Source organism: Photinus pyralis, unplaced genomic scaffold, assembly GCF_008802855.1.
Source record: "Photinus pyralis isolate 1611_PpyrPB1 unplaced genomic scaffold, Ppyr1.3 Ppyr1.4_LG3b, whole genome shotgun sequence".
Classification (NCBI taxonomy): domain Eukaryota; kingdom Metazoa; phylum Arthropoda; class Insecta; order Coleoptera; family Lampyridae; genus Photinus; species Photinus pyralis.
Genome location: NW_022170510.1, coordinates 27,936,982 through 27,951,110, shown reverse-complemented (window position 1 = coordinate 27,951,110; position 14,129 = coordinate 27,936,982). Strand labels below are relative to the sequence as shown.

General features: G+C 32.8%; 3 protein-coding genes across 3 annotated transcripts; 2 read left to right on the top strand and 1 right to left on the bottom strand.

The window, feature by feature from the left end:
- The first annotated feature begins 1,125 nt into the window (after window positions 1-1,125).
- On the top strand, window positions 1,126-1,788 carry LOC116166475. Its single transcript, XM_031481427.1, has one exon. It carries the CDS (start codon window positions 1,126-1,128, stop codon window positions 1,786-1,788), a length of 663 nt encoding a protein of 220 aa, XP_031337287.1.
- A 2,073-nt stretch (window positions 1,789-3,861) lies between these two features.
- LOC116166474 lies at window positions 3,862-6,425 on the bottom strand. Its single transcript, XM_031481426.1, has 2 exons — window positions 5,858-6,425; window positions 3,862-5,800 (listed from the first exon to the last, which is right to left on the bottom strand). Exons 1-2 carry the CDS (start codon window positions 5,911-5,913, stop codon window positions 3,862-3,864), a joined length of 1,995 nt encoding a protein of 664 aa, XP_031337286.1. The 5' UTR covers window positions 5,914-6,425.
- A 4,091-nt stretch (window positions 6,426-10,516) lies between these two features.
- LOC116167381 lies at window positions 10,517-13,798 on the top strand. The gene is made up of 7 exons (XM_031482733.1): window positions 10,517-11,002; window positions 11,056-11,190; window positions 11,254-11,346; window positions 11,397-11,732; window positions 11,784-12,166; window positions 12,218-12,668; window positions 12,803-13,798. The coding sequence occupies exons 1-7, from the start codon at window positions 10,729-10,731 to the stop codon at window positions 13,231-13,233; spliced, it is 2,103 nt and encodes a 700-aa protein (XP_031338593.1). The 5' UTR covers window positions 10,517-10,728; the 3' UTR covers window positions 13,234-13,798.
- The last annotated feature ends 331 nt before the right edge of the window (window positions 13,799-14,129 follow it).

The following is a 14,129-nucleotide window of genomic DNA, read 5'->3' as shown; positions in this document are numbered from 1 at the left end:
GAAGACGTTTCAAACCTTGTAGTTAAAAAATCTATCAGTGATAAAACGTACGCTGCCGCTAGTTCAAACAATTTACATTTTACGGGACAAGATTTACTAGAAACTCGTCATAATGATTCTGTTCACCTTTCTAGTTCGACTATTCTCGATGACATCATAGGTATGCCCATTGTCCAACACGTAAATCAAAATCAAGAGCAAAATTTACTTGGTTTAAAACAAAAAATTCGAAAATTAAGTAGTGCTTTGAAAAATACGAAACTAACAAATACCCGACTTCGAAAGAGGCTCTCATTTTCTATTAGTAACTCCCAATCTCAATTAAAAAACAAATCTACCGAAATACAGACGTTTGTACAAATGCAATTATATCACCGTAAAAGGACCAGTTGGACCCCATCAGAAAAACGTTTAGCTTTATCGTTTTACTACAAATCGCCCAGTAACTATAAATTTATGCTCGATTTGGGTTTTGTATTGCCAAGTGTATCCACGATAAGAACTTGGTTAAAAGTTAACAATTTAAAGACTGGAGAAAATAACAATCTAATTGAGAAACTAAACGCCAAAGTAAAGCAAATGACGAACACGGAAAAACAATGCGTGGTTTTATATGATGAAATTGCTTTAAAAAAAGGATTAAATTACAACCACTATCACGATTTTATTGAAGGTTTTCAAGATTATGGTGATTTGGGAAGAAGAGAAGTATTAGCTAATCAAGCGTTGTTATTTTTTGTGAGGGGGTTATTTTGTAATTGGAAGATGCCTTTTTCTTATTACGTATCGTCAGGTCCAGTTAAGGGAGAAGTAATAAGTACTTTGTTGCAGAAAGTTTTGCAAAAATTGCAAGATATTGGATTGGTTCCAAGGATGGTCGTTTGTGACCAAGGAAGCAACAACCGAAAAGCGCTGGCATCCCTGGGAGCTTCAAAAGATAACGTTAAAATTTTTATAAATGGAATGGAGATATATACATGTTTTGATACACCCCATTTAATTAAAAGCTTGAGGAACAATTTTATGAATACAAAATTAAAAATTGTCGTAGACGGTAATGAAGTATCTTGGCACGATTTTGTCGATACTTATAAAATCGATCATAAAAGCAATGTAACGAGAGCAATGCTAAAAATTACAGATACGCACGTAAATCCAACAACCTTTCAAAAAATGAAAGTGAAGTATGCCGTGCAGGTGTTTAGCCACTCGGTAGCAGCTGCAATTGCAACATGTGCCGAAACTGGAGAGGTTCGATCAAGAACTGCAAAGAATACGGCTTCATTTTTAAAATACATCAACGACACATTTGACTGCTTGAATAGTCGGGTTGTTAAAGCAGCAAATCCGTATAATTGCGGATTATCAACTTACAACACCTTCACAACAACAAGGTTAGCCGAAGCATTGCAGTACTTCCAAAAAATTGAAATTTTTGAAAACGGGCGGGCGAGAAACAACATTTACTGTATAGAAGGGTTTCAGTGGACCATTAGAGCAATTCTGGGTTTGTGGGACTCCCTTGTAAAAGACGACTACAAATACATGCTGACGTCACGAATCAATCAAGATCCATTAGAAAACTTTTTTTCAGTGATAAGAAATAGAAATGGCTACAATGCTCAACCAACTGTAAAGCAGTTTCGTATAGCTTTACAACACAACATGCATATTCGTCTACAAGCCCCAGTGGACGGAGCAAATTGTGAAGTAGATGCAGACGACATCTTGGAATTGTATGACAACCACGACCATCCAAAAAAAGGTATAAAGGGAGGTATACACTAGTTGTAATGACAATGATTTAGAAGTTGAATACGATTGCGATCAAGACGACGACGAACAAAGAGCGGTAGAGGTAACTCATTTGGAAAGCACGAGAAAAACCGGCGTAACATTAGAAGATTGTACAAATGTGTATGTAGCTGGTTACCTATATTTTAAGCTATCAAAGAAATTCGATTGTAAAAAATGTAAAAATGCATTTTTAGATGAAAGTGAATGCCTTGACGATAAATCTCAATTATTATTATTGAACAAAAATTATGGATCCACGCATACTATAAACTATTTAACCAAACCAAATAAGTACTTTGCAGAAATTGTGACATTTATGCTACACAGCTTCAACACTTTATTTGAAAAGCATAAACTCAAATACGATGTTAAGAAAATTATCAAAAACTCTCTAGTGCTTAAAATAAAACAAAAATATGATACATGGTTTAATAAGCAATGTGAAGATCATCAGCTGTTTATTGTGGACAATTTAATCAAAATTAAATTGTATAGGTCAATTTCATGGGAAACAGGATCGACAAAACGTCGTAGTACGGCGCCGGCGGAGGGTTGTAAACCTCACCGTAAAGTAAAAATTTTACAAAATTAATTTACTTTTGTAATGTTTTAGCGATTGGTTCAATTCGATGAAATTGTACATGAAACATTTTTTGTAAAATTTTATTTGTTGCAAATTTCATTCAAGGCTTTTTGAGTAGTTTTAATTGAATTAATTTGTCTATTTTATATTAAAAACATTTCACATTTAAAAATAAAAGGCAAGTCTATCAGCAAAACATACATCTACAAAAAAATGATACAAATTATTTATTTTACTCATTTAAGCAGATCGGAATAGCCGATAGGCGAAAGCATTAATTTATATCGTTTTTTAAATTTTTTAAAGTCAATGTTTTGATCACGAAGGGGTATATATTATAATTTATATAATATGTAAATTTGGTTGTTTTTGTTTTCTATTTTATTTAACAGTACTTGCGTACAAGATTGTACAACGGCACGCGAGGTAAGCGCGGTGTTCTGCACACGTTACAATAGCGCGCGGCGTGCGGGCAGAGCGGTCACGTACAAAATTATTTACAAGAAAACGGTAATACATATCTAAGTAATTTTTTCACAAAAAACTATTTGTGACTATTGGCCACATTTCACACAATATAAGTATACACATTCTTTCAATAATAAAAAAGTTTCTCGCTTAATAAAATTTATGCCACGCATAAAGCAATTCCACGACTTTGTTTATTGTTTTGGCTATGTTAATAGTTTTTATTTACTATAAATTATACATCATTAGAAGCGCTCATTAATTATCTTTCAGAAACTGAAAGAATAACCTCGATAACTTATGTGGTCACTGAGATATGGCGATGTGAAGCTAAAAAAACGCGAATTTTTGAAACTCTATTTTTTCTTGTTTTTTGTAAATAAAAAATGTCATGACCACAGCAAAATGACGTGAATGCGTCGCATTGGAATAACAAAGTACTAACTGTGCCAAACTTCATTTTGAGAAATAGCGATGCAAAGTTTTGAATTCCGCTATTTAACTTATTTTTAGATTTTACACTTTTAAATTTTGCCACTTATTAGAAAATATAAAAATAAAATATTTTCAATAAAATTAGTAGAGGTAATATAAAATCTTAATTCTTTTTTCTAGGTATCAAAATACAGATAGAACCTTGTTCTAGAATTTAATTAGTTTGATTGTGTCGAATAAGGTTCTATGTGGCACATACATCTTTGTTACGCAGTGTACTTTTGCAAAGCAACGCTGTTAAATTAAACAAAGTTTTATGTGTCACATACACCTGTGTTATTATATATTCACTGTTTAATAAAACTCATTTATCTACTCTACGTAACTGCATTGATGTTTAAATATTTATATGAAAAAACGCGAAATTATTTCTGTTAACATATTTTTATTGCACAAAAGAGAATATGAACTTAAGATTATTACAAAATAAAGACAATACATTTTCATAAAATACTGGAAAATAATGACAAATTTTCTAAAAAAAAAACAAACAAAAAAGCTTGAAAAACCCAAAATATTTATTTCAGTGTATTTAATAGTGCTGAAAAATACTTTTTGTCTATGTCCGGCATACAGCTGTCTATCATCTTTTTAATGGCCTTTATTTTCTCCTCCGGTAATGAATTTTTGGGTATTAACGTTTTTGGTTTTAAATCTAAAACGCTTGTGGTTTCTTTATTGCGGCGTGAAGGAATGCCCAAAGCCCGATCATTTTTTAAAGTTTGCATCACAAAATCATCGCCATGTTTTAATTTGTAGCCAACTTCAAATAAATTTTGTGTAAACTGAAGAGCGGCTACTTTCGAAAACGGAATTTTATTAAAAGATAACCTTTTTGCATTTTTTTCAAAATCTTTAAAATCTTCGTCTCGCATTTGTAATATCTTGTAAGGTTTTCTATTGTTTACAGACTTCAGATTTCTCATGAAAGAAAGAGGGGAATAAAATTCAGTTTTCGCCATAAATCTCTCAATATTACTATGAATGTTGTCTACTTCTTGGATAGCACCGTGTCCTGGTATGGAATATTTCATTGTGATACCTCCTAGTTCTGGATGCTCCCTAATGGCATTCATCACGGCCAATGAAATAAAAGAATTTCTATTTTGGGGAACACAAGAGTCGCTCCAGGTAATCAATTCGGAGACATTATTGTCAGTTAAGACTTGGTCCAAAATTCTCCTGAACGCACTGGCAATAATGTTCCCACCGCGACCTTGCCTCGACTCTGACCAAATGGCGCAATAAGCTTGCCCAGTGGTCGAAAAATGTCCTGTTAAATTGTAGATATTCAATTTTTGGGAGTAAAAAAAATCGCCAACTTCCGAACGGGGACATGTGATAACATTTTCCAAGTCGAAACTGAGTGTAGGAATTTTACTATCTCTATCAGTGTTTCTTTCAAGTCTCATCCGGGCTTTCAATTCATTGTGGGTATTATATTCGTCTTCCTCTTCCTGTGATAAAGTTTTGTCTTCTTTCTTTATCTTATAGGACTCGCATTTTAGGCACCTATCCTTCTTGGGTACATGGAACCCGTAATTGAAATTATGTGTAAAAATGTGCCTATAATAAGATAACTTAACCGGAATTGTGTTTTTTTCTTCACAATCTTTAACATATAGATTGTACATTTTGGCGACGCTCAAATTAGGCTCTAAATATTTCCTTTTTGTAGTTCGCCTGCAATAGTGAGATTCTATCACAGGAAATCTTTTAATATGTTCCATAACATCTTCTTTATTTTGTTTAAAATTCTGTGAAGTCTTTTTTTGCTTTCCTCTTTGATCTTTCTTTACTTCATTGACATTAAGGTGGGATGTGTAGATAGGTTTTTGTGAGATGCTAAGAGTTCCTAAAAAAAATTGTTTGCACACCCTAATGATCTCTTCTTTAACCTTTAAATTATAAACAAACGTGTACTTTCTCCTAGATAATTCAGTAGTTCTTCGTCCTTTCAGTACTTTTTGGGTGGTGGCTTTTATAAACACATACTTCTCATTTTGCGTTAAAGACCAGTAAGTTTGAAAAAGTTGTTCCCTTTCTTCTAATGAAATCTTTTTTGCACAGTTAAATTTGCAATTTTCTAAACAATTTTTTTTGTTTGTTAGCTTTCGTCGCGTAACGGTTTTGCCCCTAACATTGACGTATTCTTCTCCTGCCTGACACTTTCTCTTACGAACATTAACTTTCCATTCATTTACGTTTCGTTTTCGCTTTCTAGTTTTTTGCGATGCTGTAGGTGTAGCATCTCCATTTTCATCAGGACCTAATTTTTGCACGTCAGCAAAGCTTTCTGATTGCAAAGTATGTGTGCCTTCTTCCAATGGTACGATTTCACGAACGTTAGAATTTGAAAGTTCATTAATATTTGTAATGATATGCCCATTGGGATCAACTATTTCAACGTCTTCTATCACTTGAATAGCTGCATCTTCCTTCATAGCTGGTATGTCCCTGTAAGTCATTTTACTTTAATCTTCGTGTGCTCCAAAAATTTTCAAGTACACTTACTCTGCATTAATTTGTATTAGGACGATGCCATCATCATTGTAATCACAAGATTGCATAGGGACACTGTTTATATGTTCATCTAAATCAGGAGGAGTATGATTCGAAGCTTCTATTCTAAAGAGAAATCAAATTATTCATCTATGACATTGTTTTTGTGCCTACCCATTCTTAGTAACGTCTTGCTTATCATACTCGGTTCCATCACAACTAACCAGTACTTCCTGCTTAGCTACAATAAATAAACTAGTTTATATTATAATTTTTATATACTTACCCATACTAATAATTCTTAACGTACGTGGGTGTATACCTTCCATATTAACAAAACAGAAATATGCAAGTCTACACACACTTCTCTCTTTTCACAACAAAAGCACACGACAATTTATAGCAATAATAACTTGGTTCGCAAAAAACCGTTACAACTCAAATCCCTCTCTCCATAACAGCTGTTGTCAAGATAATGATGTTAACAAAGTTATATCTGTGCAGTTAGAAAAAACAAAGTTCTATCTACATCAAGATAGAACCATATTACACAAAGGATTGCAGATACACCTTTACTACACCAAACAAGCAAATTTCTGCAATGCAGATAGAACTTTTGTAACTTAACTAACTCGGTTATTATTTGGTTGATGTCGCTAAGGTTAGTCAAAATGCGTACATTTCAGCAGATAGAACCATATTGCATAAAAATTTTATTTTTCCCCAAATTTGCAGTTAGAACTTTGTTATTCCAATGCGACGATTTGTTGAAACTTGTGTGACAATTTGCTGAAATGGTTTTATTACCTCTTGGAACAAAAAATTTAGTTCTCAAGATATTTTTTAACAAAAATATTTAGTCCAAACAGCAATTAAAACCAAATATTTCGTACGACAAATCGTTCTGTATCTTTATCGATATTTATGATTTAGATCGAATTGGGGAAATTACTTCATGGCTTTAGAAGCTGGTCACCAGATGGCGCTACTCTGATTTAGACGCTTTAGTTCACAGCACACCCATCAGTGGCCGCCAAAATATCATACAAATTTGTAACATTTCTGTTTCTATTCTGAGAAGGCCGTATTCTGTGGGTCTCTTTAAACAATTTTAATTTATACAAAATTCGTCATGACAATGTACGAAGGCCGAACTCAGCGCCATAACAGTGACATTAGCAAATAAGATCAGGTTGAGCAACTTCAGGGAAACGTGAAAGGGGGAAATTGAAATCATCATATATATTTATGTCAGGTGCATAACTATTTACTAGTGTTAAAGTCTTTGTGCACAATCACCTTACGACTGATGGTAGGTGGTTGCCCGCTGATATGTTGATCTATTCGTAATTCGTTTATACTCTGCTCCCTCTTTAATGCCGAAATAAATTTCCAGATGTTTGGGTGATCTGCACACAGTTGCATTTGGCAAACTCGATGCCATCCCTCCACTGAGTTGTTTGTTTTTGGAAGTCCATGTTGTACATGTACGGCATCGAAACTAGGTGACCGATCCACGTGTCTTCGAAATAATCAACAATAACTTGCAGTTCAGGAGAAAAAATGTTTTGCTGGAAAATGTCTTCAAAAACGGGAATTACATTTTGAGGTGGAACGAATGCCAAGGCTGGAAGCAGTTGTAATGTCAACGCAACTTATGGATTTCTCTCGTACTCCCGTTTTAAGCCATGATGAATAGACTGGTTCACTTTTATAAAAAGCAGCGTTTTAACAGGTTCTAGGGGCATTTCAGACAACATTTGGCCAAATAGGCGTTTTTTACTAATTTAGACCTGCTGAACACGAATATCGATGTTGGCATCTCGAAATCTGAACAGGAAGTTCATAATTCAAGATGGCGGGCAATTTCCGAAAATGTTGATATTTTCACTCATGCGACCGATTTTTTCGAGCTAAAAACGGATTATAATGTTATTCCTGACGGAGGTACGGCACGATAATAATAGTGAACAAATGTTTAAACAATGATTCCATAGTTTTTCTAACGTCAAAGTGCGTAAAAGTGGAAACCTTTTTTCATAGTACTTACTGTATGGCTACTGTTTAAATTTGTTCACATCGTGTAATTATTAAATTATTTCTGTTTTGGCAGGCATTTTGGTTCCTGTGCGTTATGTGATAGATATCCGCGATGTTCCATTACCTCACATATGGAAGAATTTCCTTTCATTAGAGGAAAACAAAAAAAACGAGTTATTGTCGCATCACCTTGAAGACGTATGGAACGCCGTTTTACTTTTTATTACGAAAGTTTACAATGTAACATTATAAACAACAGTTAATTTTATTTCCTGATTTATTATGTTTGTTGTTTTTATGTGAAACATTAAATATGTTTGTTTAAAAAACTTCATTTAATTGAAATGATGTATGAATTATATAGCAATGTGTATAACGAAAGTTTAACAATACAAATCAACAAACGAATACATAAACGAACAGTAATATAACTAACTAGAACTAATTCATCAAACATAAAAATTTATTCATATTAAATGTGGGATTAAAATTATGAACAAATATTTTAATTCAACAATCATATTAATTCAATTATTGAAGTGTTGTACAAATATTCCCAACAATCATATTAATTCGTGATGTTAAAATCGGAGAGCATTATTTAAAATGATTGTTGAATTAAAATGTTTGTTGATAATTTTAATTCGTATCTGTGATTGTGCGGAAGTTTCAGGAACTATCCTTTAGTGTATTTGGGAACGTGTATACTAGCGCCTAATTAAAATTATCAACAAACATTTTAATTCATGTAACATTTTAATTCAACAATCATATTAATTCAACAATAATTTTAAAAGATTCTTTTACTACGTCTAACAATAAAAATTTATTTGTTTGTTGAATTAAAGTGATTGTTGAAAATATTCGGCTTCAATTTTCAAATCGTCGAATTTATATGACTGATGAATTAAAATGTTTGTTGATAATTTTAATTCCACATTTAAAATGAATGAATTTTTATGTTTGTTGGACAAAATCGTTTTATTAATCGAAGTAAGTATTTCTTGCAATTCAATTCAGTTGTTTGTTATTAACTGTTTGTTGAAATACAGTTTCATATACACTCATTCAATATAACAATATAATTCATTTCACATTTTTATTAAGTAACATTTTTTAAACAATCATATTTAATACGTAAGACAATAACAACAAACGTAAAAAGTAGAGGCATACGACTGACTGTCACATTGTAAAATTTTGGAATAAAATTGTACAAATATTTTCAGAGAACATTTTAATTCAACAATCATATGAATTCATGCTCTTAAAATCGGCAAGAATTATTTAAAGTGATTGTTGAATTAAAATGTTACATTAATTAAAATGATTGTTGATAATTTTAATTATATGAGCTGTGCATCCTACACCAAATAAATTTCGATTTAAGTGTTTTTTTACCCTATTAAAAACATTATTTTCCCCCTTTCTCGAAATTCCACCGAAATTTGTATTTGCATTGTCTGCACAATAAGGTACTAATTTATTTGTTAAGTTGTGGGTCGTTAAAATGTTTATAATTAAGTTTGAAATCATTTCTGATGTTTCCCCAGGAAGTGAAACAAAATCCAAAAGTTTTACAACAACGCCCGTATCCTTCTTAAAATAACGAACTAGTGTCGGGAAAAGCTTTAATCTTTATGATTTGAAGCATCTGAAAAAATGGATACATAATCTAAAGACTCTAAATCATTTGTGAGCTCAGAAGCAGCAAAAGGTGCAATGACTTTCTTTATTATTGCCTCGGTTTTAGTTCTTCGACGCAAATTTTTTTTCGAACAAATGTTGGATTATCTTGGTCGTACAATCCATCGATCTAAACGTCTGATTATGAACCACTGTATGGAATGAAAATACTGCCTCAGATAATGCTATTTTTTTTCACTTGAACCGAACTCCTCCCTTCTGAAATAATTGGTGACTTGGCTTGAAGAAGCAAGGGAAAGCAAAACGTTTTTGTGTTTCTCCGACCCTAAATGCCTTGTTATGTCACGTTTACCTCCATACTCGATAGAAAACACACTCTTACATTTTTCACAATATACTTCGGAATCCAATTTTGATTTTTTTATGAATGGGTATTCTTTTCCTATATCGTCGGAAAATTTGCACATTCTTTTTAGTTTTGGGCCCATATTAATCTACAAATTTATGAAAAATATTTGATAATTGCTTCTATTACTATCGTAACGTTAGTACTTACTTAATTGTTAACCAGAGGAAGAAGACCAATTAAACTAATCTTCGTTTTTTCACTTCAATTGGTTAATTTAGCATAAAAATGAAATCGCACGTGTTTTTGCGCTTGGAAAGCCACACAAGTAATGAACCATGAACGCATCGTACTTGCCGTACCGATACCCCACCGCCCCACCCCGCCCTCTCACCTCTAAAGTATAGTAGTCAAGGTAAACGCGTACGAACCGCCTGCTCGTTAGATTCCGCGAAAAATGAAAGTTGTTCTTTTCCTTTTGTTTTGTGAAGCTATATTCATAAAAAAAACACTGATAGAAACGGATCGCACATCCGTGAAAATCGTCACGTTTTGTAGCACCACTTGTGTTTGGACCGGTAACTATTTAGCACGTATCATATCCATTTAAACAGGTCTCTCTGTATAGAATTAAAATTGCTCTGGAGTGTGTAACGAAATTTTTAGGTTATGTGTTTCGGCAACGTGCGTACAATCCGTGTATTTTTTATAGTGCTTTACAACTTATATTTGGATTAAATAACTGTAGTTATGCTTTGTTTGAGTTTATTAACATAATAATCACAATAATCACAAATCACGTGTGTGATTTGTGATAATAATTCTTCGTTTATCAAATAACGACCACAAAATGGATTTTTCGTTATCACCTAAAAGAAAGTGTTGTGTACATAATTGTAAAGATCAATTTTTACCAAGACATCGTTTTCCTAACCCCAAACATTATTCTGAACTTTTCAAAAGGTGGCTTATGATACTTAGACCGCGGAATTACATTAATTATACCGATTTCGAGATATATAATACATTTAGAGTGTGTGAAAGACATTTTGAAGCCCACAACATCATTGCCGGATCTCGAAGAGGACTAAAGTATACAGCCATTCCCACTTTATATTTAGAAGGTAAATCACATTTTAACAATTTGCCTACATAATTAAATGTAATTTGTATGTAGAAATACCCTGTTCATCCAAACAAGCAGATGAAATATTGAGTTGCAGCCAGTTAAATGTTGAACAATTTAATCTACAAGTCCCAGAAGATGAATCTCATAAGAGTAAGCAGGAAATGGAAGCAGAATATGGGATAGGTATGCGCAACATTTCAATGTTTCACGAATTACCTACTTAGGCAATTAATTTGTTTAATGCAGAAATATCAGGTTCATCGGAACAATTCAACCAGGAAGCCCCAGAAGATACTTTGAACAAAAGGACACAGCCAATGGAAGTGAATTCTGTGAGAGGTATGTAAACAATTGAATCGTTTAAATATATTTACATTACTGCGCTTTAGTGATAAAGAAACGAAGATTATCTTTATTGAAAGATGTCGGAGTGACTCGATCCTCTCAACTTGACCCAAGGGCCAACCTGCTCTACAAAAAGTTGACCACCTGGAGTGTGAAGATGGCAAGGATGGCTAGGAAAATAACCTCCTATAAAATTCGTTTACAAAAAGCACAATTATGCAATTCTGAAGGATTTCAGAAGATAATGAGCCAAGTAAACAATTACACACACCAATTTATTTTGTCACAAATTCGGAACCAAGAACGTGCTCTGAAGTGTAGAAGGTATACACTTGAAGACAAAATTTTGGCATTATCACTGTACAAAGCCAGTGGAAAGGGTAAGAGTTTTATTAGGTATTCTGCCGAAATTTTTAGTTACGTTTTTACAGGATATAGACTATTGTCAAAAATTTTCGCACTTCCTCATCCAAGGACATTGAGCAAGTTGTTGCAAAAAATTCCTTTACAACCAGGAATTAACGAAATTATTTTTAAGTCTCTACAGGAGAATATTAGAGGTATGAAGAAAGACGACAAAATCTGTATTTTGATGTTTGACGAAATGTCGATTGATGTAAATGTATATTATAATCGTCACAATGATATTATTGTGGGAATTGAAGATTTTGGTCATAAGAGATCTTCTAAATTAGCAGATCATGTCAATCTTTTTATGCTACGTGGACTGCATCGCCAGTGGCGACAACCAGTTTCTTTTACGTTTTCGTCTGGGCCTGTGACCAGTGAAAACCTTAAATATCAACTTACAGAGGTTAGTCATTTTTATGCTACTTATTTAGGTTACTAATATATAGGTCTTTAGGTAATCAAGAACTGCTTAGAAATAGGCCTAGACGTTGTGGCAACAGTATGCGATCAAGGGGCATCAAATCAAGCAGCTATAAATTCCCTTATTAAGGACACCAGGGAGCACTTCCTAAGGGAGGGACAAGAAAATCGATTGTTTGGATTTCTTGTTAATAATCAAGAAATCGTTCCTTTTTATGATGTCCCTCACTTACTGAAAGGAATACGTAATAACTTATTAAATAAAGATCTTCACTTTGTTATGAATAACAAAAAAGGGATCGCAAGCTGGAAACACATCGTGAAATTTCATAATTTGGACAGTTCCGAACCAACATTAAGATTATGTTCCAAGTTAACAGATGAGCATGTGGTTCCAGAGAAAATTAAAAAAATGAAAGTTTCCTATTGCACACAAGTATTTAGTTATACAGTAGGATCTCTAATGATGAGGCTTTCAAAATGGGGTAATTATGAATAAATTATTATATTTTACATGTAATACAGGGTAGCAATAGTTGTCTGAAAATAATAGATATGCATGTCTGTAGACAACATTTTAACTAGTACATTATACACTGAGCTATCTAAACTTTTTCAGACACCAATGATGAGTTCAATTTGGGGTCTGAAGTAAGGGATAAGGCGGATTTGATCCTCTTTTTAGACCAGCTATTTGATAGCTTAAACAATCAAGCTCTGCGTCAACATCCCGGTAAAGTTTATCGAAGCTGTGTCACAATAAACTCTCCCCATTCAGCATTTTGGTCCAATGCAGTTAAAGTGGTGGAATCGATGCAGTTTTTTTGTAACAAGAGACAGAAATTTGTATATAATCCATCTTTAAAAAATTTAGCACATGCTATAAGAGCTTTTATGTATATATGTAAAATATTATTAGAAAATAAGAAATTTGCATTTGTGGCAACTAGGGCTTTAATCAAGACCCTATTGAAAATTTGTTTGGTTATATTAGAAGTCATAATTACCGAAATATTAATCCAAATGCTTCTCATTTTGTGGCATCAATGAAATCATTGATAGTCAACAATTTTCTGGCTACTCATTCACCTTCCTCTAACTGTGAGGAAGACTTAAACTCCGGAGGGTTAGACAATCTCAAATCATTTATTACTGGTATTCCTAGCCAGTCACTGGTACATACACCAAATTTGTATAATCAAAAAATTGAGGTACCAGAACACATATCCCTTCATACAAAAACCAAACTACACAGATCAATAATTACATACATTAGTGGTTATGTAGGCCGATTGTTAATTAAAAAATTTAAGGTCTGTGACACATGTCAAAGGAATTTACAAATATCAGACACTAATTTTGATCATGACATAATTTTGGCAAGGAAGTACCAAAATTGCAAATTAGTTATTCGTGGTAGTTATTTAAATGTTATGGTTAGTAATTGTTTAAATAGTTTATTTTATTGGATACCAAGAATAGCGTATGTCAAAGATATAATATATCTTCTGTGTTGTCATTTTTACTTAGAAAAAATTTTAGTTTTTCACCTTTTAATTGTAGTGAACATAATGTAGGAGATGCCTTTGTATCATTAATTGTGCGATGTTGTTTATATTGGCGGTTTAGGAGTCTTAACAAAGTTGCTAAGGGTAAAGATGCCAAGTTTGTTAGTTTTTTAGCAAAGAAACCTCCCGCACATTTGATTGAACCAGTTAAAGTTGCAGCACATAAAAAATATTTAATGAAAAAAAAAAGGAACACAGTTACCTAATTATGTGAGATACTTGTATTTATTAGGAGTAGGTACTTGCAATAAAGCAATTATTAAAATTACAAAAAAATATACCCTAATTTGTATCAATGTATGTATTTAATTTGCTATAATATTTTTAGATAAAAATTTTTTACACGCTCCTTGTATCAAATTGGATATTCCTTCCTTT

What these genes read in the sequence shown, in the direction of transcription:
- LOC116166475 (XM_031481427.1), top strand. Translation starts at nt 1,126, where the DNA reads ATGCTAAAAATTACAGATACGCACGTAAATCCAACAACCTTTCAAAAA.
- LOC116166474 (XM_031481426.1), bottom strand. Translation starts at nt 5,913, where the DNA reads ATGCAATCTTGTGATTACAATGATGATGGCATCGTCCTAATACAAATT. An exon ending in CTAATACAAATTAATGCAGA is followed by an intron (nt 5,801 to 5,857) that starts GTAAGTGTACTT and finishes AATGACTTACAG; the next exon opens with GGACATACCAGCTATGAAGG.
- LOC116167381 (XM_031482733.1), top strand. Translation starts at nt 10,729, where the DNA reads ATGGATTTTTCGTTATCACCTAAAAGAAAGTGTTGTGTACATAATTGT. An exon ending in GGAAGCAGAATATGGGATAG is followed by an intron (nt 11,191 to 11,253) that starts GTATGCGCAACA and finishes TGTTTAATGCAG; the next exon opens with AAATATCAGGTTCATCGGAA. An exon ending in GTACAAAGCCAGTGGAAAGG is followed by an intron (nt 11,733 to 11,783) that starts GTAAGAGTTTTA and finishes ACGTTTTTACAG; the next exon opens with GATATAGACTATTGTCAAAA.